This window comes from Schistocerca cancellata, chromosome 5 (assembly GCF_023864275.1).
Source record: "Schistocerca cancellata isolate TAMUIC-IGC-003103 chromosome 5, iqSchCanc2.1, whole genome shotgun sequence".
Taxonomy (NCBI): domain Eukaryota; kingdom Metazoa; phylum Arthropoda; class Insecta; order Orthoptera; family Acrididae; genus Schistocerca; species Schistocerca cancellata.
In genome coordinates this window covers 125,481,187-125,505,704 of record NC_064630.1, presented here as the reverse complement: position 1 = coordinate 125,505,704, position 24,518 = coordinate 125,481,187, and the positions used below count along the sequence as shown (strand labels likewise).

General features: G+C 42.3%; 1 protein-coding gene across 5 annotated transcripts in view; it reads left to right on the top strand.

The window, feature by feature from the left end:
- Window positions 1–24,518, top strand: part of LOC126187799 (B9 domain-containing protein 2) — a 68,635-nt gene that overhangs the window by 42,400 nt on the left and 1,717 nt on the right. For all 5 annotated transcript variants that reach the window (XM_049929079.1, XM_049929083.1, XM_049929082.1 and 2 more), the window contains exons 3-4: window positions 16,282–16,407; window positions 16,540–16,674. In XM_049929079.1, the coding sequence (XP_049785036.1) occupies window positions 16,282–16,407; window positions 16,540–16,674 (261 nt within the window). The remainder of the gene's footprint in view (window positions 1–16,281; window positions 16,408–16,539; window positions 16,675–24,518) is intronic.

Sequence of the window (24,518 nt, the reverse complement as noted above, 5' to 3'; positions counted from 1 at the left end):
AGATTGGTGCATGGGGCCCCAGCAGATTCAACCCCTACGTCTCCTGTCATCTCGACCCATTATCATCGGGGACACTTCCGTCCGTACGGGAAGCCTCCTCCTTGAGACTTTACGGCGAGTCAAACAACGCCTATGGACGTTAGCCATCTCCAGGACACCTCCATCAAGACCAATGCAATAATTTCAAAAGGGGGAAAAGTGTTGTGACTCGCCGATTATTCAAAGTGCCGCCGCGCAATTACGCACGTCCTCTACGTGCGGCGCTGTCTGCCAGCCATGCAGCAGCTGCGCCAGCTAAGCGGCCAGCCGAGCAGCGGCCGCCAGACTGAGACTCAGTGTTTAATCGAATGCCGACTTGTACACAAGTCCACTTACTCAGTGACTTACATGTGTTGTTGTGTTGTCCGAAACATCTGTGTTAAATTTGAAGATTTAACAGTTCTCTTTGTTTATCATTGCAGTTGCTCTGCTTGGTATCACTGTAGCACTGTCGTAAGTTACTCGTTGACTAAGCAGTTCAACTACATTCTGTAGCCTCACACTTTGCTAGCCATTGGATACTGCCAGTGCCACTGCTTTTTGCCCTGAGCAACCAATATTTTGGTTGCACAGTAGACAGTATGTGAGGTGCTGTATGCTAGAAACATCATTGGCATTTTATGACCTTGCACTCAAGGGGTTACTTGGGAGTGTTGTTGCATTCCATACCATCAGTCGTGTCAAGGCAACGTTCTGCAATAGCCGATATGCTCAGCTGTTTTAAGTGTGTTGGACACTTATGCTCAGTCCGTTGGTCCTCTGTGATCCTAATGGTCTGACCAACATGTGACATGTAATAGACACCCATCTTACAAAAACAAAGGTCATCCTTAATGGGACCTGAAAGGACACTAATCTTAGATTGAGGTCGAAAAACATATTTCACATCATATTTACGCAAAATACAACCAATCTCATTGGAGATGCTCCCTGCATAAGGCAGAAAGGCTGTAGATCTCGGTGCCAATTCAGTATTATCATCACTCACCCGGTGCACAGGTGGTCAACAGTGCAACATGTGTCTGGTGTGTCCTTCACTATATCCATTCTGATAAAATGTGACCTCAAGATGAATTAACTCAGCTGACAAACTCTCAGGGTCTGAAATGAAAAGGGTCCTGTGAACCAAGGTATGAAGTACCCTTTTATGCTGAGCCAGATTGTGGCAACTATCAGCCAGTAGATACAAATCAGTGTGAGTAGGCTTCCTATACACAGCATGTCACAATGTGCCATGAACTTCCTCCTGACCAACACATCAAGGAAGGGAAGGCAGCCATTTTTTTCCACATACAACATGTCCTTGGTTCTCGCCACCCACCTGGCCTTAATCTACGTTAATTTCTTCCTTCTCAGCTTTTCTTCACTGTAACTATTCTTTGCTTCACTCCATTTTAGTTTTCTACATCTTTCATTGTCTTTCCTATCTATTTTTCACCGCCCCCTCCCACCTCTGTTACATACAATGCACTTAGCTTCTCACTCTTATTAACTCGTGCACGATGTTTACTAAAACTCTGTAATCTCTGTCTTGCATATTACCCTGCCTTCTACCTTTAAGCTCTCAGGTTTTCAAATCTCATCTGATGCAGTTCCTAACAATCAGTCTTTACTTCTCACCCCCTGACCAGCGGTTCTGGGTGACTTTCCCAAAATCTACACCTTTTCCTATATCTCTCCAGTCCTTTTCCTTCACCCTTCTTCCTTCCCCTTCAACCCTTCTGTCTGAAGAAGGAGCCACTGGCTCTGAAAGCTTGCCAGTCACAAGTCTTTTATGTGTGTGTTCTGCTGCAGCTTGGTGAGTAGATTTTTTATCCACCCAATTAAATAATTTTATCAATAAATGAATATTCAAGTGATTGATATGAATATAATAGAGGGAAACATTCCAATAGATGCACAAACAAACACAAATATACACACAAAATTCAAGCTTTCACAACAAACAGTTGCTTCATCAGGAAAGAGGGAAGGAGAGGGAAAGACGAAAGGATGTGGGTTTTAAGGGAGAGGGTAAGGAGTCATTCCAATCCCGGGAGCAGAAAGACTTACCTTAGGGGGTAAGACCAAAGAAGACCGTAAGGTAAGTCTTTCCGCTCCCGGGATTGGAATGACTCCTTACCCTCTCCCTTAAAACCCACATCCTTTTGTCTTTCCCTCTCCTTCCCTCTTTCCTGATGAAGCAACTGTTTGTTGTGAAAGCTTGAACTCATCATCTTTGTTTTTTGAATATTCAAGTGGATAGAATTCAGCTATTCTAAAAAGTTGTTCAAATTCTCATTGCCATGAGGCCAAAGTCTTCATATCTGAAAAAATAAGCAGGTTTCAAAGCCGATGACTCAAAGGTACATTTGTCAAAGTCCTCCATAAACAAATTTGCAATAACAGGTGACAATGGTTTCCCATGGCAACTCCATCTTTCTGCTAATAGGTCTCGTCATTCAATAAAAAGGAAGTGAAAGTCAACACACATTGAAATGAGGGCATTAATTCAACATCAAACCTAACCTCAGTTAACCATAACCAGTCAGACAGAGGAATATTAATGAAGAGAGAGACCACATCAAAACTTACTAGAATATCAGAGTCATTCAGACACATTCCCTCTAATTGACATAAGAAATCTGATAATTCTTGATGTGATGTTCACATTGACCAACTAGTGAGCTCAAAAGAGTAGCAAGGTGTTTTGCTACATGATATGTTTGAGCCACCAGTCTTACTGACAGTGGGATGAAGAGGAACCCCTTCTTTGTGGATCTTTGGAAGGCCATATAACCTAGGGGAACATCGTAGTAAGTAGTACGACTTTTGGTAGTCTACTGCAACAAGGAATTTTCTTCAAGAGGATGTTAGACTTTTTCTCAACACTGTTTGTGGGGCCAGCACTGACGCTGTGATGTGCTGAATCAGAGAGTAAACATGATCCTGCATGCCCAGAACAGCTGTAGCATTGCTCTTGCCCACAGGTAAAATAATATCCAGATCAACTCAACGTGAATGTAAAGCAGCCCTCTCTGCTGTTCTTATATTATTCTTGAGTTGATGTACCTGAGTCAGCACAAGATGTGCCTCCCTCCTAGCCTCCTCTGCAGCCTCAGGAGGTAGTTGGAAAACAGCCGGTTCAATAGAACTAATAAAATCAACACTGGCAAATGCTTGGGCATCAGTGTAAAATTTAAACCTTTTCCTAGCACTGGTAAAGCTGCATCCTCCAAAGCTTTCTCCATGAGATTTATCATAGGTTGCTGAGATAAAGTATTAGACCCTGGCACACAGAAATGTGCAAACTTCACCAAATGCTGGCAAGATATGGAATGAAATTTCCAGTCAGACTTTGAACATTAAGCAGTGTTCAGCCAATGCTAAGAAAAAGCCAACATTTTCGTAGCAGTCATTAAACTGAATCCAAAACAATTCCTTGGAGACAAAATCCAACTGTCAAAGAGTGTCATGAATCATTTTGCAAACAAGAGTGATGCCAATGCAGTTTTTGATGCGATTGGCAGCAGGAGAATTAATATGATGCACAACTTTGGCAAATGTTGCAACAATATTTTGATCATGATACCTCACCAAAATGACAATGCACATTGCAGTCTTGCTCTACTGCTGCAGAGTTTGTCCAACCTTCACAATCAAGGATACATTTCTTTCCCATATAGCTAAACAATGAGAGTTTCCCCTGGCTTTTACAGCGTTCAAATAAATTAGCAGAATGCAACCAGGTGAAGTTGTCGACAACTGGTGATATTTCGACAGCTGCTGATATTTCGACAGGTGCACAACCTGTCATTTTCAAGGCAAAACTGCAGCGTGTGAATTTAAAATCTCTGTTTGCAGAGACACTCTGGAAAAATAAAATCTCTCTCTCTCTCTCTCTCTCTCTCTCTCTCTGTACACACTAGCACCACCACACAGACCAAAGAAGATGACCAATGCTGAAAGAAAAGGATCCACAGTTGGATTTTGTTTCCAAGGCATTGTTTTGACTTAATTCTCTGGTACTGTGCACCACGGAATTTGAATCCCCGCCAGACGTCAGGGACGTCGAAGACTCATAGAGGTCTTTGCACCATCGCTCCGTAAGCTGTGGCGGCACGCACCTCTGGCCCGCATTTAGAGTGAGGGTGCCACAGTGGAACATGTGGTTGCAGCGGCCAATAGCAGCATCCCTGAGTACTTAAGTGCCTGCCTGTCACTCAGCCTGCCAGTCTAACCTTGCGTACATCTCAGGACATATTGCCTCGCGTAAGATAGTGTATTTACTTTCGTGTTTTCTTTACGAGTGGACGTGGTTGTCTTATTTGGTTTTCTTGACTCTGTTGTCCCTTCTTGTTGTTGTCGTGAGGCCCTTCGTTGTTCATGTCCGTCCTCTCCTGTTGTGTTGTTGTTCGCGGGCCGCTCCGTGGGTCCCGCCACGTTTCCATCGCTTCAACCCCGCGACTGTTCTGGTCGCTGTTACAACAAATTCAGTGACTGCTTGAAAAATGTTGGATTTCTCTTGGGATTGGCTGGATGATAATTCATGGTTGCAGCCTTGTTGGGAATTTCATTCTGTATCTGACCATCGTTTGCTGAAGTTTGAAATTTTTGTGGCTTGTGGTCTAATACTATATCTTGATATTCTGTGATAAATGTCATGGAGAAAACCTTTGATGACACAGCTTTATTTGTGCTAGAGAAAGGTTTAAATTCTGCACCAATGCCCAAGCGTATGCCAGTGATTGCTTTTATTCGTTCTATTGAACAGGATATTTTTAAATTGCATCCTGATGTTGCAGAAGAGATTAGGAGGGAGCTGTGTTATGCGTTAATTGAGGCACACCCACCCTAGTTTTGGAGGCATGTGTGAGGATTGATCTAAGAGTTTTGTAGATGAGTAACTAGGTGGTGCAGGTCAGGAGCCTTGGTGATAAGAGTCTTGTTTAGCTAAATAGGCTCTATTGCCTGCTATTATTCTCCATTTGATTTCATAGGAAGTGTCATTTGAGTTGGTGGCCGACAAACTCAGATACTGCTCAAGTCTCTTAAAGGTTTAGTTTTATGGTTTTCCACCATTATTGAGGTCAGCATGTTCTCCTTTTGTGGATTTCCAGCAGCCTTTCGCACTCTAAGAATGAAGGAAAAAAGTGGGATGAAGAGTGCACCATGAAGGAGTTACGCAAATTGGTTGCAAATTGATATCCATACAGGTAGCAAAACGAGGATAATGGAATGTAGTCGAATTAAGTCGGGTGATGCTGAGGGAATTAGATTAGGAAATGAGACACTTAAAGTAGTAAAGGAGTTTTGCTATTTGGGGAGCAAAATAACTGATGATGGTCGAAGTAGAGAGGATATAAAAAGTAGACTGGCAATGGCAAGGAAAGCGTTTCTGAAGAAGAGAAATTTGTTAACATCGAGTATAGATTTAAGTGTCAGGAAGTCATTTCTGAAAGTATTTGTATGGAGTGTAGCCATGTATGGAAGTGAAACATGGACGGTAAATAGTTTGGATAAGAAGAGAATAGAAGCTTTCGAAATGTGGTGCTACAGAAGAATGCTGAAGATTAGATGGGTAGATCACATAACTAATGAGGAAGTATTGAATAGGATTGGGGAGAAGAGAAGTTTGTGGCACAACTTGACCAGAAGAAGGGATCGGTTGGTAGGACATTTTCTGAGGCATCAAGGGATCACCAATTTAGTATTGGAGGGCAGCGTGGAGGGTAAAACTCGTAGAGAGAGACCAAGAGATGAATACACTAAGCAGATTCAGAAGGATGTAGGTTGCAGTAGGTACTGGGAGATGAAGAAGCTTGCACAGGATAGAGTAGCATGGAGAGCTGCATCAAACCAGTCTCAGGACTGAAGACCATAACAACAACACAACAGGTATTCACAGAAAATGTAAAATTGCAAACTTTGGCAAATGATGGGTGACACTGCAGTGCAATTTCACCATGCAGCTGTCAAGGATAGTAAACAGGGTCCATGTCGGTACCTGAGCGTAAAGTCTGTGCATCTTTCATTCTGTGTACTCAGTTGGACAGTAACCGTGCCTCACAGACAGGTGCTTGAACAATATATGCAGATTGAAATGTTCACTCTGCAGTGGAGTGTGTGCTGATATGAAACTTCCTGGGAGATTAAAACTGTATGCTGGACTGAGACTTGAACTCGGGACCTTTGCCTTTCGTGGGCAAGTGCTCTACCAACTGAGCTACCCAAGCATGACTCACACTATTCTCACAGCTTTAATTCTGCCAGTACCTTGTCTCCTACCTCCCAAGCTTCACAGAAGCTCTCCTGTGAACCTTGCAGAACTAGCACACCTGGAAGAAAGGATATTGCAGAGACATGGCATGTTTCCAGAATGAAATTTTCACTCTGCAGTGGAATGTGTGCTGATATGAAACTTCCTGGCAGATTAAAACTTTGTGTCAGACTGAGACTTGAACTCTGGACCTTTGCCTTTTGCGGGCAAATGCTCTACCAGCTGAGCTACCGAAGCACAACTCATGCCCTGTCCTCACTGCTTTAATTCTGCCAGTACCTTGTCTCCTATCTTCCAAACTTCACAGAAGCTCTCCTATGAACCTTGCAGTAGGAGAGCTTCTGTGAAGTTTGGAAGGTAGGACACAAAATACAGGTAGAATTAAAGCTGTGAGGACAGGGCATGAGTTGTGCTTGGGTAGCTCAGTTGGTACAGCACTTGCCCGCGAAAGGCAAAGTTCCCGAGTTCGAGTCTCGGTCCGGCACACAGTTTTAACCTTCCAGGAAGTTTAATATATTCAGATGTTAGCAACTGATAGAGGAGGGCATGCAGTTGGGCTCAAAGAAGGCGGTTGAGTAATAGGCTAATCACTCAACATTTGAATTGGAGCAGTGGCACTATACAACGATGTTGGCAGCAATGGGTGAATAATGGCTGAACACAACATTAAGAAGGGATCGGTTGACCTAGAGAGATGACAGACTGAGAGGGGCACTCAAAGCCCTGGATTCATCACCACCATCCAACCAACATGCAATTGGTGCTTCAGTGACCACAACAATGATTAATAGGTGGCTCATCCTTTGCGCCTGCTACCACTGGCCTTTGTACAGCAACAAGCCCATTTTCAATGGCATCAGACACATTTGGCATGGAATCTCGTTGACTGGAGTAGAATTTTCTTCAGTGATGAGTCATGCTTCAAACTGAGCCCTGATGACGAGCGAAGATATGTCTGAAGATGTTCCAGACTGTGGTGAGAGACTAACCTGTCACCTGCCGTATGGCCTGACAACCAGGAGAGATGGCCTGGGCTGTCATTTCGTTTCACAGCAGGACCCCTTTAGTTGTCATCTGTGGCATCCTAACAGAACAGTGGTATGTTGATGATATGCTATGTCCCCATTTGCCTTTCATGGAAACTCATCCAGGGCTTACATTTCAGCAAGATAATTGCCACCTGTACATCGTAATAGTTTCTACTGCTTGTATTCATGCTTGCCAAACCCTACCTTGGCCAGAAAGGTCTCTGAATCTCTCATCAGTTGAGAATGTTTGGAGCATTATGGGCAGGACTATAACCAGCTTGGGGTTTTGACAATCTAATGCACCTATCTATTGCACAGAATCTGGCACCATATCCAGCAAATCTGTCAATCAAAAAACTGCTTCCATAAGTGCCAGAAGTGGACCATCACATTATTGACTTGTCCAATTCGTGACACCCTTTATGTTGAATAAATCATCCAATTCTTCCGAAATTGTGATCCTTCCTTTGTCTGCACACATTTGGATAATTCGGTGCTCTTTTTATTTTTTAGAGTGTATTTTGTTTTGCGCTGGTTGATGTTTAATCACATGTTCCTGCTAGCCTGTTCAAGGATGATAAATGTCTTTTCCATTACCTGCTGGGGTCTTTCCACTATATGTGTGTCATATACATAATCAAGTATCTGCTGTAATTTATAGAAGATCATCTATCTGCTCCGAAGGTTTGCATCTCTCACCACCTTCTCCAGGGCAGAATTTAACAGCATTTAAAAGGAGACAGGCCAGCACATCTCCTTATTGCACCCTGTTTTTGATGGCTAGTGTGTCAGACATCATTCTTCCAGTTCATGAAATGTATTAACAGTTGTGAATAGGGAAACCTTCAGTTGTATAATGGAATGATGACAAAGAAAATTTGTGCTGGACCTGGATTTCTCACTTATCACAAGCGGTCATCTTACCATTTGGCTATCTGAGCACGACTCATAGTCGGACCCAAACTTCCATATGTCATGAACTGTGTGCCTACAACCTGTACTTGTACATCCATTATGTATACTTTCATCCAGGAGAGATATTTTACTTGAAAGCTGCTTGCCTAGTGTCAGCAGATAAATACGATTTGAGCATAACTTATAGTCAGACCCAAATTTGTGTATGTCATGAACTATGTGCTTACAACCTATACTCATACATCCATTATGTATATTTTGTGCAGGGGAGACATTTTACTTGAAAGTTGCTTGCCCAGTGTCAGCAGATAATTACGATGTCACAGTGCTTGTGTTATTGTGAATTATGATGCATTATTGCTATGGACATGCATGCATGCAACTGCGAATACATTTCATGTATTTCATAATGACTGTAGTCTCTGCAGTGCCTGTTCCTTCAGACATGCATGCATATCCTAAGGAAAGTTTTATCATAATTCGGAATAACACAGGCACTGCAATATCGTATTTAACCACCAGCAATGGGCGAGAGCCTTTCAAGTAAAATGTCTCTCCTGTACAGGAATATACATAATGGATGTATGAGTACACCTTGTAGACACACAATTGATGTCATATGGAAGTTTGGGTCTGGCTGTGAGTCATGCTTGGATAACCAAATGGTAATGCGACCACTTGCAATAAGTGGGAAATACAGATTTGAGGCCCAGTCCAATACAAATTCTCATTGTTGTCATTCCATTATACACGTGATGGTTGTCTGTAAACACAATTGCAAATACATTTCATGTGCTTCATAATGGCTGTAATTGATATAGTGCCTGTTCCTTTGGACATGCATGTCCGGAGGAACATTGCATCATAATTTGGAATAACACATGCACTGCAATATCATATAATTCTTCCAGTTCTTACGCTACTTCATATCTCATACATTGTCATTCTCATTAGGCTAATCAAATTTCTAGGGATTCCCCATTCAACCAAGACATGATATAATTGCCTTCTATCTACATTACCATATGCTGCTTCAGAGTTTATAAGGAGGTGATACATGCTAGTTCTGAATTTGATTGTCTTCACTGGAGTTTGCCTTCGAGTAAAGGTCATGCTGTTGACTTTCCTGGAAGAAATGCACATTGCTATGCCTCCATCTCTCTCTTAATTATTGGCAGGAGGCAGTCAAATAATACACTGAAGAATACTTTATACCCCAAGTTAAGTAATGTGATCCCCCTATAGTCGTCAAATTCTAACTGAGTTCCATTCTTATGTATGGGGTATATTATTCCTGCTTTCCACTGCTGGGGCATTTTCCTCTTTTCCGATACTAAGTAGCCATCTTTAAGAACAACTCCAGTTCACTAGCTTCTTGCTTAAAAAGTTCTGCCAGGATATACTCTGTTCCTGCTGCCTTCTTTTTCAGTTTCTTTCTGGCAATCCTTATTTCTTCTAGGGTTGGGGGATCTTTGCTGTCAGAGTCATTTTCTTGGTGTACCTCTGTTGGATCTCTTGATGCTACTTGGGGAGTTTGTCCGAATGTCAGTGCAGTCTTTCACAAATCTCTCTTTCCCTTTGCTTAAAATTTTTCCTGTTCCATCTTTTACAAGGATTGCTTTACAACTAAAAGGTTTCTGTGCCACATTTATTTCTCCGTGGAATTTCCTGGCCTCATTCTTACTCCTGTGAAGCTCAATTTCTTCAATGTTTGCTGTCCTCCACCCTCTCTTTCTTCTTTGGTGGGTCTTCTTTTCAATTGTATATTTCTCTTTATAGTTTGCACTATCCTTTTTGTACACCATGATTGTAGTTTGCTTTTATATGCCTTGTTCTTTTCTTCTGTTACTATTTTGCATCCAGCATCAAACGATGGGGGATTTCATATGCGTTACTTCACTTCCCAGTGTTTCACTTTTTGATGTTTCCACTGCATCTTTAATTATTTTCCATGGTATTCAATGTTACCAAGTTCCCCAGCATTTTTGAATACCTTTATTGTCCTCTCCTGGTAATATTATTTAACTTCAGCTGGTTCTAAAGGCACTATATTAAAAAATTTTGGCATATTGGAAAATTGTGACTTCCAGCCACTCAGGGCCTTGTGGTATTGCAGTGTCAAAAGTTGAAGATTTGTGCCAGACTGTGACTTGAGCCCGGATGCTCCACTTATCTAGAACAGTTGTCTTAACCATCTCAGCCACCCCTACCTGCCTCCTTGTGAACCCAAGTTCCCAAAAAGTTCAATTGCATGCTGCATTACATCATCTCTCTTTCATTACACCTCCTCCTCAGAAATTCTTGATTCTCATATGAGTTTGAACAATAATTGTGCATCCACAATGAAATATATGCCATAGAGCCATCGCTCTTGTTTATTTTAATGTAACTGAGTGTTGTCTGTTCTTTTGAACATGTATATCATTCAAACTCCAATGGGAATCAAGAATTTGCAAGCAGGAGTTGTAATGGATGAGGGAAACTGCAGTGCAGCATGTGATAAGTTAGGAATTTGGGTCAGACTTTATGACAGAACAGACAACACTCAGGTACATTAATATTATTTTAGTGTCATGACCTAAACAGCTGTTGTATGCTCTTTACACAGAATACTTCTTTCTCTTCTTCCTCAGTTTCTTCCATTGTTGTGTGGGAGCTAACTATAGAAAATTGAAGAATTTACCCTTTGCACTTAGTGTTGATAATCTTGGGCAAATAGGTAAACACAGTTACTCCATGCTTTAGTTGGTGATGTACCACAACCCTGTGCCAGACTTGTTCTTCCTCTCACTGCTGCTGTGAACTATAGTAGCGTCTCTCTTTTCTAAAATCCCATTCCATCCACCTTATTTCTTGCAGTGCTGTGATGCTATGCTTGAGTTTTGTTGTTTGATCCATCATCATTCTCAAAGGCTCCTGTGGTATACTTAGATTTCACATTGCAGGTTCCAGTATATAAATCCAATTTACGCTTTATTTCATATTGATATTGCTGAAGTTATTTTTAATGGCTTGTCTGAGAAATTCCATGGCAGCTTCTGCTGAAAGAGATAACCCTGCCTTTCCAGTAACAGTTACGAAATTCTTGATAAAATGTTTCAAAACACTCCACTCATCTGTTACCAATATACCATGTATTCTCTGGGAAAAAAGTTATAAAGAGATTTGGAGTGAGAGGTGAGATACCAGGATCACAATCACGCCACTCTGGAGTTGGTCAAGTGCCAGTCAGTGGACTATGTGCTGAGTGGACCAACACATCATCCATGTATAGGCCACTACATGACAAACCAGGCAAGACACCAGGAAGTAACCTGCTGCCAGTTACAACAATGTTATTGCCTCTATTCCAGATAATTTGGTATGACACACAAACACCACAGTCAGTGGGAAGCAGCAGGATTTAACATACTGTAACCTACTCATCAGCTATTGAACAGCTGGACAGCTATGTGATGTTGAGCCTGTGCTGTCAGCACTGTGCCGAGGACACAAATGAATCTGCCACCACTGCTTTCTGCCTAAGCATCTGGGTACAAGTGCAGTCCCACACTCAGGTGTGATATAGCCAAGTGATCTTGCAGTAGCTGCTGTCAGCCACACCTTCTTTGACTGGGGAATCTGAGAATCTGGTGACACAGTAGTAGTAGTATCAACAACAGTTGGGTGCACAGTCAATGACCAAGGGCTGACACGCCGGGAAATGCCATGATATTCCCCTCACTGCCATTGTTAATTGCAGTTCCCAGCCAAAGATTGTAAATGAGCTGCAGTAAAGAAGTTCTCATAACCCTGATTGGACCTCCTTCACCTGCACACCTCCTCCTCCTCCTCCTCCTCCTCCTCCTCCTCCAGCAGAGAATCACAGCCCACAATGAGCCATCCCAGAAATCGCATGGTGCAGGTGTCAACCACCCTCAGCACTCCTATAACTCACAATGCTATCTGCTCTGTTGCGTTTCTGATTCCAGCATCTCCTTCATCACAGTATCCTGTACCATTTTTATTTTATTACCTGGTGTAACTATCTTTTCCTGATAATGCTTTTGCTTTGATATCTGTGTTACATCTTTTTCTCTTGATGCATTTGCTTTGGTGTCTTTATTACTATCTTCACTATTATTATCTTATAATTATCTATATGATCATCTTCAGAATTGAAACTTCTGGCAGATTAAAACTGTGTGCCCGACCGAGACTCGAACTCGGGACCTTTGCCTTTCGCGGGCAAGAGCTCTACCGGGTGTGAGTCGTGCTTCGGTAGCTCAGATGGTAGAGCACTTGCCCGTGAAAGGCAAAGGTCCCGAGTTCGAATCTCGGTCGGGCACACAGTTTTAATCTGCCAGGAAGTTTCATATCAGCGCACACTCCGCTGCAGAGTGAAAATCTCATTCTGGAAACATCCCCCAGGCTGTGGCTAAGCCATGTCTCCGCTATATCCTTTCTTTCAGGAGTGCTAGTTCTGCAAGGTTCGCAGGAGAGCTTCTGTAAGGTTAGGAAGGTAGGAGACGAGATACTGGCAGAAGTAAAGCTATGAGTACCGGGCGTGAGTCGTGCTTCGGTAGCACAGATGGTAGAGCACTTTCCCGCGAATGGCAAAGGTCCCGAGTTCGAATCTCAGTCGGGCACACAGTTTTAATCTGCCAGGAAGTTTCATATAGCACACACTCCGCTGCAGAGTGAAATTTCATTCTGGAAACATCCGCCAGGCTGTGGCTAAGACATGTCTCTGCTATATCCTTTCTTTCAGGAGTGCTAGTTCTGCAAGGTTCGCAGGAGAGCTTCTGTAAAGTTTGGAAGGTAGGAGACAAGATACTGGCAGAAGTAAAGCTGTGAGTACCGGGCGTGAGTCGTGCTTCGGTAGCTCAGATGGTAGAGCACTTGCCCGCGAAAGGCAAAGGTCCCGAGTTTGAGTCTCAGTTGGGCACACAGTTTTAATCTGCCAGGAAGTTTCATATCAGCGCACACTCCGCTGCAGAGTGAAAATCTCATTCTGGATCTTCAGAATTGATCTTAGACTGACAGATAGGTTTCCTTTTTATCTTGTGAGGTACCTGCACTCCTTGAGTATTCTATGCCTACTTTGTAGTCTTTGGCTAATCTGGGCTAGCTTTTGGGGAAAACAACTTTTTTTCATTGAGGCTGTAAGCACTGTTCACATCAGTCCAATTCAAGTCTTGGAGGACATTCCTATAGTAATCAATTTTTGTCTTACTGAACTCAGATTTAGTAGATTTTGTACCACAATCATTAGTAACATATAAAATGAACTGCATGCCATGATATGAGAAGCCACTGGCTATTTGTTCTGTAATCTCGTTCCATTCAGTAGACTGTTCTAAAAGATATTATCAGTGCCTAGTTTTGAGCAATTATGTCCCCTGGTTGGGAAATTTGCAGTTGGAATTAAGTTGGATGATAATGTTACAGATAGCAATAAATTCTTGCTAGAAGAGTTTTTAAGGAAATCTACTTAAAATCACCAGAACCTACTGTTTCTTTCTTTTTTACTTTTAGATAGGTCAATAGAGTGCCAAGGTGATTTGCGATAAGTTTAAAATCACCTGCAAGTACTTAATATGCACTTACTGATATAAAGGACTTGTAATAAAATTCTACTTCTGCCACACATGCTTACAAATGCTGCTCTAAGCAAAAGTTGTGAATAAATGTGTTGTTAAATTTATGACGATATCTGATGAATGTAGCGGCACCTTTCTCCTCTCCTGCTCTACAGAAGTGAGATACTAACCTAAATCTTGTAGCAAAATTCAGATGAGTGAACCGTCTGTTGCAGTCATGTAATTGCAAAAGAGACTGTTCATTCATCTGAATTATTTATCTATTGTTGCTGCACCTGTCATAATGGAATGGGATACTTGTAGCAACATGTCTATACAAGTGATCACATGATCCTCAGAGATTACATCAACTGGGTTTGCCAGGTCTGAGACGTGGGACTTACTGGAATTAAGGAAAACGTGGAAGGGTGGACCCACCAATATAACTTTCTTTTCGCACAACCTGTTTATTTAACAATAAATAATCATTTTTTTCAAAATGAACAAATTTGTAAAATGACTAAGCTTTTGCAAGAGAAATCAAAACAACAAACAATATGACAATAATTACAAGATGACCAGACCTGCAGGCCGCCCATTATCGGGTGAAACAGCGGTGTTTACTACCGTGCTGGACACAGTTTCTCTTATTAAATGCCCTTCTGCAACACATGAAAACTATATAAGCACCAGTGATGACAAGAGTGATTCAATTACTCAAAACAGATGACATAACTTTTAATTTGAAAGCTGTTTGTCTAGAGGTTTGGGGTTAAGATGCGCACCTGTGCTTAAAGGTTAAATAGATTAAGAAACAATATGACAATGATAAGGCTTACTTCAAAGCAAGCAACCTCTTAATTTCAATCGGCAACCAAGGTGTGACTGTATCCCAACCCGTTTCATTTGACAATCTTATTTTGACTAAAGCCCTGATGACAGTTGACTGTTAATATTTTCAAAGCTAAACTGACTGCCAGTTATTAGGACTGCTCTGACAGAATGTCTTAAAACATTACTTGTGAACACTTATTACAAGAGAACTCACTCGGTGGAACCACAAGATCCAGCTAAAAATACACCAATAATGACCCAGTCTTTCAAAGATAGAAACGTACAGCTTAGTACAACAGGTTGTTCAGTTACAACTAATGCAATTACAATCAAAGAATGGAACTGGTTAACATCTAAATCTAATCACAAGACACCTGTTTTGTTTAATGGCAACCTGTGTCTTAGTACAATTATTCTGGCTGTATTTATGACCAGGAACCGATTGATTCAAACATTTATCATTGAGTATAAACCAGAAAGGAAAGCCAATATAATAGTGGAACAAATTTTCAAGTGGCAACTAGTGTCTTAGTACAATACTATGGCCTATATTTATTACCAAAGAGCTGACCAAGTAAAAACCAGAAAATAACTAGGAGGGCAGGTAGACAATGACACAAATCACCATAAGGATTACAGAATGTTACTCCCATTTAGCAAAAAGCAGTTCCATAGACCCACAGTGCATCGCGGCGGTTACCGTGTGGTGCTGATGAAAGCCAGGTAGAAGAGGTTAGCCAGGCCATGAGCGGTCGTCTGACATGAATGTTGCCAACCAACCAATGGGATGTCAGCCTGCCATTTGTAGTCATCACTGACCACGGTGAAGTACTCCAGTATCTTCGCTCTGTGCAGACCCTCCTTGCGTAGCTCATGGATTCAGCTGCTTGGACCTTGTGACCACCTCTTTTTGCTATGCTACCGCCAATCCCCAAACTTCATGCCTCCTCACTTGGACCAGCGAACCCCATATATATATCGGCAAGCAAAGACCTTCCAAGAACACAATGCACAGATACCAACTCTTCCTCACAGATACTGGCAGTGGGGTTGCAAGAGGGATAGTCGACACTACACCTGAGCCAGTGGCACCAGACAGAACAGTCTCCTAACTCAATGGCACCACTGCTCAACATCAAATTTCATTGAGTGTAATGTGAAGCATAAATACTGCTTCAAATTCATTACTTTTAGCCAGTGAATTAAACCTTTCCATTTTCATTATCCTGAGGCATATTGTGTGGAAAGGTGCACACAGTCTTATTTTTCTGTTATTTACACTCTCTCCCTTTGCCCCTGAAAACATCAAAGAATAAGTATATGGATACAGGTAATGATAAGTGACAACCTGAATTTTTATCTGCCACCAAGCAATGCTTTTATGAAGTCAGTACTTAATTTCCCCTTTTTGTTTCAACAATGAGACCTTACCCTGAGCAATATTCTGTCCTGTTTTACCCTAAGATATGATCTGAAGCAATTTATGTTCTCTTGCATTTTCAGTGTATGTGGGGTAATGTAACAATAAGTTATAAAAATTGATATGCGAAAAATTATTACATGTGAACATAATTCAGGCCACTTTTAATTTAAAAATTTTAAGACACACTCTTTTCAAAGATGTGTGGCTTGCACATTATTACAGGTAATGGATGGCGGTTGATATCAGGACTGAAAGAAGGGCAGACTCATGTTGACAATCCACAGTATGACGAGAAAGCTTATTGGTCTCATCCAGTAGACATTCACTTTGCTACAAAAGGAATACAAGGTAAATGGTTATAGTGTTACTATTCTGCAGTGGCTTCTGTACAAGTAATCTTGCTGGCAAGGTGAAAAGGCAATAAGATGTTAAGCTATTTTCATGACCACAAGTCTTGCTGGAGAATATGCTATTTTGCAGGGTGGCCTAAATTTCATGTTCAAGTGTACCATCTTGATCACTGGGGACGCAGTGAACTTTATGGATATGGATTTTGTCATGTTCCTGCATCAGCTGGTACCCACATTGTTGACTGTGTAACTTGGAGACCAGTAGGTAAATGTAACCATAAAAAAATGATGTACAGGCCTTGGCTAGTCAGCATTGTTGAAACTGAACTTCTCTAATGCATATCATGCACTATAAAGCTTCACAACCACTTAGCTTAGTAGTATTATTTTCTTATGTTAAACTTATGTGTTGTAAAAGAGCTCATTTTGGTATCTGGCTGACTGAGATTTCTTATTGTGAATGGTATTTTGAGTAAGGAACTGCACATGCGAGGGCTATCTGGAAAGTAACTTCTGTTTGTCTGTAAATAAAGTACTTGAATAGTTATAACAAATTTTGTAGAGATTTAAAATTACACCTTTGTATCACTTTTCTACATAACCACCATTGGGACTGAAGCTTTTGTCATACTTGATTAACAAGTTGACAAATAACATCAGTATAAAATCCTGCCATGTGAGATGCAACTAATCTATGGCAGTATTTTGAAATTCATCATCAGGATCAGTGTTGGGAGCCAAGCCCCTTAGCCACTTTTTCTTATGAATGAAGAGGTGGGATTCATTTGGAGCCAACTCCGGGCCATAGGGCAAATATTCAGGCACGCACCATGTGAACTGGGGCAATCATTCTTGTACTTCTCAGGCAGAGTGTGACTGAGCATTGTCCTACAAAAACATGCCCCTGGTAGTCCAAAGTATGTCTTTTGAAGGCTCTTCTCTGTATTTGTGTTCATGTTTATGCTTCAGAATTGCTGGTACTTCTGCATTGCATAAAACTCTCAGACAAGATTTCTTTAGTGTCCCAAATAACAGTAGCTATAATGACTCTGGCTGACAGAGTTTGGCATGATTTTCTTGGTTTGTTGGGCAAAGTGGTATGATCCCGCACTGTTGAGTACTGTTATGCACATGAACTGACATAAAGAATGCATGTTTCATCACTGATGATGGATCTGTTTTGTATGAGTTCTCCTTCAGTATTGCAACAACAATGGAAGTCCATAGAATCAGTCATCCATGGAGTTCGTTTGTTCTCAGAAAGGAGTTGTGCAGTACCCTAATTGTTTGGCCACACTCTCATTTAATATATTCTGAGAAATCTGTGGAAGGTTGTCTGACTTTAGTGATACCAGAAATTCCAGTTTTAATAAATTGTTTTGTGTGTTTTCTGTAGCAATTTCTTGCTGTTTATCAACAGATGGTCTTTTGTCATGATCACAAACAGTACTCCTTCCACTCATAAACAAATGTGTGAAAACAAGAAGAGATATCACTTTCTTGCTGTCACAGCTCTAATCACACTGACATCCTGTCACAGTCAGTATAACAGCTGTTCCATCTCGCAAAAGCAAACAAGGCAGCAGTGAATCAGAAGTCTCTCTGACATTGAGAGATGGTGCTGACAGTATGGTCCTTCAGCCAACAAAGGAAATGCAACCGGTCTGATGTACGTGAAAGACACCAGGATAAAACTGGCTCATGGCTACAGGACCTAGGCTGCAGGAGGCTCAAGAAGGATTCAGCTTTGACAACAACCAGTAAAATGGTGGTTCTGTTGAAGAGCTCAGATATATCAGAAATGGTGAAAAAGCAGCTGTATCTTAGTGTGCCAGTGACACATGCAAGTATTACTTTCCAAAACCACATGGAAAATGTGCCTCTGCAGGCAATACTAGACATGAATAACTCACACAATTATGGACTAGCCAAACTTCTGGCAATTCTTCTAAAACACCCTGTGGGACACTGCAGTCACCACATGAAGAACTTGGTCAATCTTGTGAAAGCACTTATGGACATGTGACTATAAAGCTTTAATTCTATGACACTCCTTAATCAACATTTTGAGCCACCTACTTCAAGTGCCAAGGAGTGTTTTATGAGCAGTTGAATAGAATGGCCATGGGATCCTTATTGGCTGCTGAGATTACTAATCTTTACATGGAACACTTTGAAGATGTGGCCCTTGAAAGCTCTCATCAAAAACCCAAGTGCTATTTCCACTAGGTTGATGATACTTCTGTGATGTAGGAGCATGGCAGACAAGTGTTGGATTAGTTTCTGGACTACCTAAATAGCATCCATCAAAGCTTTGCATTTTTATGAAAAGAGAGGAGAATGGTTATTTCCCTTTCTTGGACAAACTAAAAAAAGAAGAGGGCAGGTGGTACAGACCACCAAACAATAAATAGGAAGAAGACACACACAGCCCTGTACCTACATGCAACAAGCTGCCACCATCCAGCACAGTGGCAGATAGTAATAACCATCCTGGTACACTGAGAGCACATCAACTGCGAAAAGGAAAGCCTACCACTTGAACCACAATAGTTGAAGGAAGTGTTCCACAAAAATGAGTACAGTGAAGCACATACTAGTAACATGTTCAAGAAGGGAAAAGATGCAGCTACCCAAGAAGAGGAGGAAGAAGGCAGATGGCTCTCTTTCTTTCTATACTAGCCAAAATTGGTGAGGCTGCTTAAAGAAAACAACATAAAACTATTTTCTGTCCGCTGCCTAAGTTGAAATAGTGTCTTGAATATGCAAAAGACACACTAAAACTGACTGTACCTGAGACAAGACTGCATCTCTTGTGAATGGACAGACTGCATCTCTTGTGAATGTGTCAACCAATACAGTATTGTGAGAAGTAAATCATGCACATCGTGCATGTATGCTTGGAACACACAAAAAAATCTGTGATAGCAGAACATAGCACCACACTTTTGACTTTCAGAAAACTGAGGTGCTATGCTGAGCAACTGGCTGTTGGAATAGTGCTATAAAGGCAGAAAGTGATGCACAATGAAGGTGAGGGGATGTGAACTGGGAGGAGGTGATAGGACAGAGGGAGCCTGGGTGGATCTTGTGGGGACAGTAGGTTACTGTAGGTTGAGGTCCAGGATGATTTCAGGAGCAGAAAATGAGCTGTAAGGATATCTCCCATCCATGCCGTTCAGAAAAAACTAGTGGTTGACAGTTAGATCCAGAAGGTCCAGATTGTGAAGCAGACATTGAAATCAAGTATGTTGTGTTCAGATGTATGTCATGCCACTGAGTGGTGCACTTTGCTCTTGACCACAGTTTGGCTATGGCAGTTCTTTCTCATGGACAGTTGGTTGCTAGTTGCTGGTCATAGCAATATAAAAAGTCACACAATGATTGCAGCAGCTAGTATATAACATGGCTGCTTTCACAGGTGTCCTATCCATGGATGGAATAGATAAGATTATAACGGGACTGGAGTGAGAAGTGCTGGGTGGGTGGATTGGGCAGGTCTTACACCTCGGTCTTCCACAGGGATATGATCCCTGTGGGAAGGGGTTGGGATTGTTCATGGCATAGGGATGGACTAGGGTGTTGTGCAGGTTGGTACGGAGGGGTGGAAAGTAGTGGAAAGGATGTTGGGTAGGATGTCCCTCATTTCAGGGCATAATGATAGATAATCATCACCATTACAAAGGATATGGTTCACTTGTCCCATTCCTGGGTGGTTTTCAGTGATAAAGAAGGACTCCTTTGTAGCTGGTTCTTGGGTGGGGTTGGAGGAAGAGGGGGGGGGGGGGGGGGTTCATACTGCACAGGAAATCTGTTTGTGGATCAGTGCTGGAGGAGAATGCCTGTCTGTGAAAGTTTTGGTGAGACACTCAGCATACTGGGCAAGGGAGTTCTTTTCACTGGAGATATATCACCCCTGGGTGGCCAGGCTGTTATGGAGGAGTTTATTTGGTGTTTAAGGGATGACTGCTGTTGAAATACAGGTACTGTTGATGGTTGATGCATTCGATGTAGATGGAGCCATCGGTGAGGAGGAGGTCAACGTCCAGGAAGATGGCAAGCTGGTTGCAGAGGACCAGGTGAAGGAGTGGGAGAGAAGGTGTTGTGGTTATGAAGGAATGAGAATAAGATGACTGGGTCATGAATCCAGTTCATGAAGATATTGTCAGTGAATCTGAACCACTCCAGGGGTTTGGGGTTTTGGAAGACTAGGAAGGTTTCCTCTAAATGGCCCATAAACAGCTTGGCAGAGGAGGCTGACATGCAGATGCCCAGAACTGTGCTGCCAGTTTGTTAGTGTACCTTCATTTCTAAGGGGAAACAGTGGTTTGGTAGGATAAAGTCAGCAAGATGTATCCAGAATGATGTAGTGGGTTTGGAATCTAAAGGACATTGGTAGACATATTGTTCAATAGCAGCAAGATCATGAGCATGGTCAATGTTGATGTGTAGGGAAATTGCATCAACGCTAAGTAACCAGTAGCGATCTAGGAGGTAAAGGGGTGAGGATGGCAGAGAGTCAGTCAAATAAGTGGTTGGTATCTTTGACGTGGGAAGCTAGATTACAGACAATTGGCTGAAGGTGTTTGTTAATGAGGCCCAAAATAATTTCAGTGGAAACACAATAACCAGGAGCAATGGGGAATTTAGGATTGTTGGGTTTTTGAATTTTGGGGTGCATTTAGAGGGTGGGTGCGTGGGATGTTGTAGGAATGAGGAAGGAAATGGATCCGTTGGAGAGGTTCTGGGAAGGACATGAGGCTGTAAGTGGGGAGTAGAGGTAATGTTGGACTTCTAGGATGGGATTATTATTGCAGAGTTTCTGGGTGGAGTGGTCAGACATTTGAGAGGGGCCTTCCACTAGGTAGTCACTATGATTCATAATGACTGTGGTGGAACCTTTGTCTGCATGTAGGATGATTACGTAAAGATCTATTTTGAAGCTGTGTTTGGCTGTCCTTGCTTCTGCTGAAAGGTTGGTGTACTTAGGAAGGGACCTGGGGAAGGATGGTGAGGCCACGTTGGAAGTAAGGAATTCCTGCTAAGTGACCAAGGGGTAGTTAGGTGGTAGGAGAGGAGGATCACAGTTGCATATTTATATGAAATGGGAGAGGCAGGGTTCATTGTTGAGATTAGTTGGCTTTGGTTGAAGATATTGGTGGCAAAGAAGTGTTTCCATTGTAGGGGTTGGGAGAAAGGGAGTAGGTCTTTGACAAGTCCAACATGGTGAAATTTTGGTGTAAGGATAAAGGTGAGGCATTTGAATAGAACTGAAATTTCTATGGGGCTGAGGATTTTTGTGGAAAAGTTAACAACAGTGTTCTGGGAATGTTTCAGCTCTGGATATAGTGGAGTGTTGGTAGGGAGATATGGCAAGCTGAAAAGGTCAGCTAAACAGGAGGCATGATATCTTCATGTTGTGCGGAGTTGATGAATAGGAACACTGGTCAGGATAGGATTGGATAGTGGTGCCTAAAGACAGGATTCCAGCAAACTGGATAACTTCTGGAGGTGGTGTCTGGACTGCTCATCCTGGTGCTCTTGAGGATGTAACAGAGATGGTTCTGGGATATCTGTGCCATGGAAGTGTTTTCTGCAGTACTAGGTTTCTAAGGGACAGGGAACAGCAGAATCTGAAAAGGGTGAAGCTCACTGTGAAAGGAGGTGTCGGATTCAGAGAAAGTAATTTGTATGGTTAGATTGTTTGGGGAAGATTCCGTGTTTTAGGCAGCATTTAAAGAACAGCTTGTATGGCTGAGTTTTAGACAGGGAAAGGAATACTTTTCTGGACTAATGCAGAGTGATGGGTCAGGGATCCATTGTGGTAGGGATGGCGTTGGGGAATGGAAAATGATGTAGAAAATGTGCAAATTGAGGCACTAGGTGGTTCTGATGGGGAACTAGCTAAAAGAAAAAGCTGTGTAAAGATACACACAGATACACAAAAATGTGCACAAATACATAAAAATACCAACATATACATAAACAACATACAAAAACATGGGAAAAAGGATAGAACAAGTGAGGTTATCTGAGTATGTGTGTGTTGGGGTAAGGGAAGAGAGAGAGAGAGAGATAGAGAGAGAGAGAGAGAGAGAGAGAGAGAGAGAGAGAGAGTGAGGGAGGGGGGGAGGGGGAAATTGAGCTGGTTATGTTGAGGTTCACAAATTTATGTGACACAGGAAGATGTGGAAAATAACATGTGAAAATATGTGAGGATGGGGGAGCAAATGTGACCAGTAGCGGTAATTATAATTATTGGCAGGAAGATTTTGGAGCATGAGATGCTGCACCAACAATCTGTGCTATCACATAGCTGTGTGTTGTGCATAGGCAGTGTGGCTTGGATATCAGAGCATGCTTGGTTTGGGGAAAAAAAAGGAAAGAAGGGAAAGAATGGACACTGGTAGAGCAATGCTTTAGGGAACAGTAACAAAGGAAAACATCACTGGGTTGTGGGGTGGAAGGAAACCCGTTACTCAAAATCAAACAATGGAAAGTCCTGGCCCATGGCACACTTCAAGGCCAACCTGTTTATAGGCCATCTAGAGGAAACCTACCTAGCCTCCCAAAAACCCAAACCTCTGGTGTGGTTCAGGTTTATTGATGATATCTTCATGATCTGGACTCAGAGCCCAGACGCCCTGTCCTCATTCCTTCACAGTCTCAAAACCTTCTCTCCTATCAGCTTCACCCAGTCTGCCTCAACACACTGTGCCACTTTCCTGGTTGTTGACCTCTCTCACAAGTTAAGGCCATCAACCTCCATGACTACCTGCTTTTCGACAGCTGCCATCGCTTCTAAACCAAAAAATCCCCCTCATAAAGCCTGTCCATGCGGGTAGGACATATCTGCAGTGACAATAACTCCCTTACCCAGTTTGCTGAATGTTTTATGAATGCCTTCACAGACACACATTCTCTCCCAGACATAGCCTGCAAACAGATTTCCCACACACACCAATCCTCCCATCACACCCAAGAATCAGCTACAAAGGAGCACCCCCTTCGTCATCCAGTACATCTCAGACTGGAACAACTGAACCACATCCTCCACAAGGGCTTTGATTGTCTGTCATTATTCCCTGAAATGAGGGACATCTTGCCCAAGATCCTTTCTACCCTAAAGTGTTGTTCCATCACTCATTCAATCTCATCAACATCCTAGTCCATCATTATGCCACTCCCAGTCCCAGTCAATCAAAGTCCTTTGCCACAGGGGTCATAACCCTGTGTAACATCCAGCTGCAAGATGTGCCCAATCCACCCACCCAGTACTTTCTATTCCAGTGCAGTCACAGGTGTAGCCTGCCCCATCTGAGGCTGGCCATCTGTGAAAGCAGCCATGTCATGTGCCAGCTTTTCTGCAATCATTACACAGCTTTTTCTATTGATATGGCTACCAACCAGCTGTCCTCCAAGACGAATCACCACTGCCAAAGTGTGGCCAAGAGAAAGTAGACCACCTTGTGGCACAGCATGCAGCTGAACGTAACATACTTGATTTCAATGGCTGCTTCACAGCCTCCTCTCCACTCCTCCCCTCCACCTGATGGCTCTTAAGAGAGACACCCTTACATACTACACTCTAAGACATGAAAAAATGACACACCAGAAAGGAGTTATGCAAAACTGTAAACATTGGCTGCCAATGGGTGAATGTGTGACACATTTTGATACCTGGGCATAAAGTCTTTGCTAATTTCATTCTGTGTACTCAGCTGGGTACCAACTGTGCCTTGCAGACAGGCACTTGAACAATATACTCAGATGTCAGCATTTGAGAGAGGACGTGTAGTTGGGTTCAAAGAAGCCAGTTGGAGTAATCAGTGAATTGCTTGGCATTTGAATAGGAGCAATGAAATATTTGATGATGTTGACAGGAATGGGTGAACCATGGATGAGCACAGCATCAAGAAGGAAGTGGTCAACTGAGAGAGATGACAGAACGAAAGGACAAGCAATCATCAGAAAGGCACTCACAGCTCCTGATTCACCATTATCATTGATCCGATTTGTAACTGGCACTTGAGTGACTGCAAGGAGCATTAATAGGTGGCCCACAAAAAGGGCACTGAGCCCACAATACCTCTTGCTCCAACTACCATT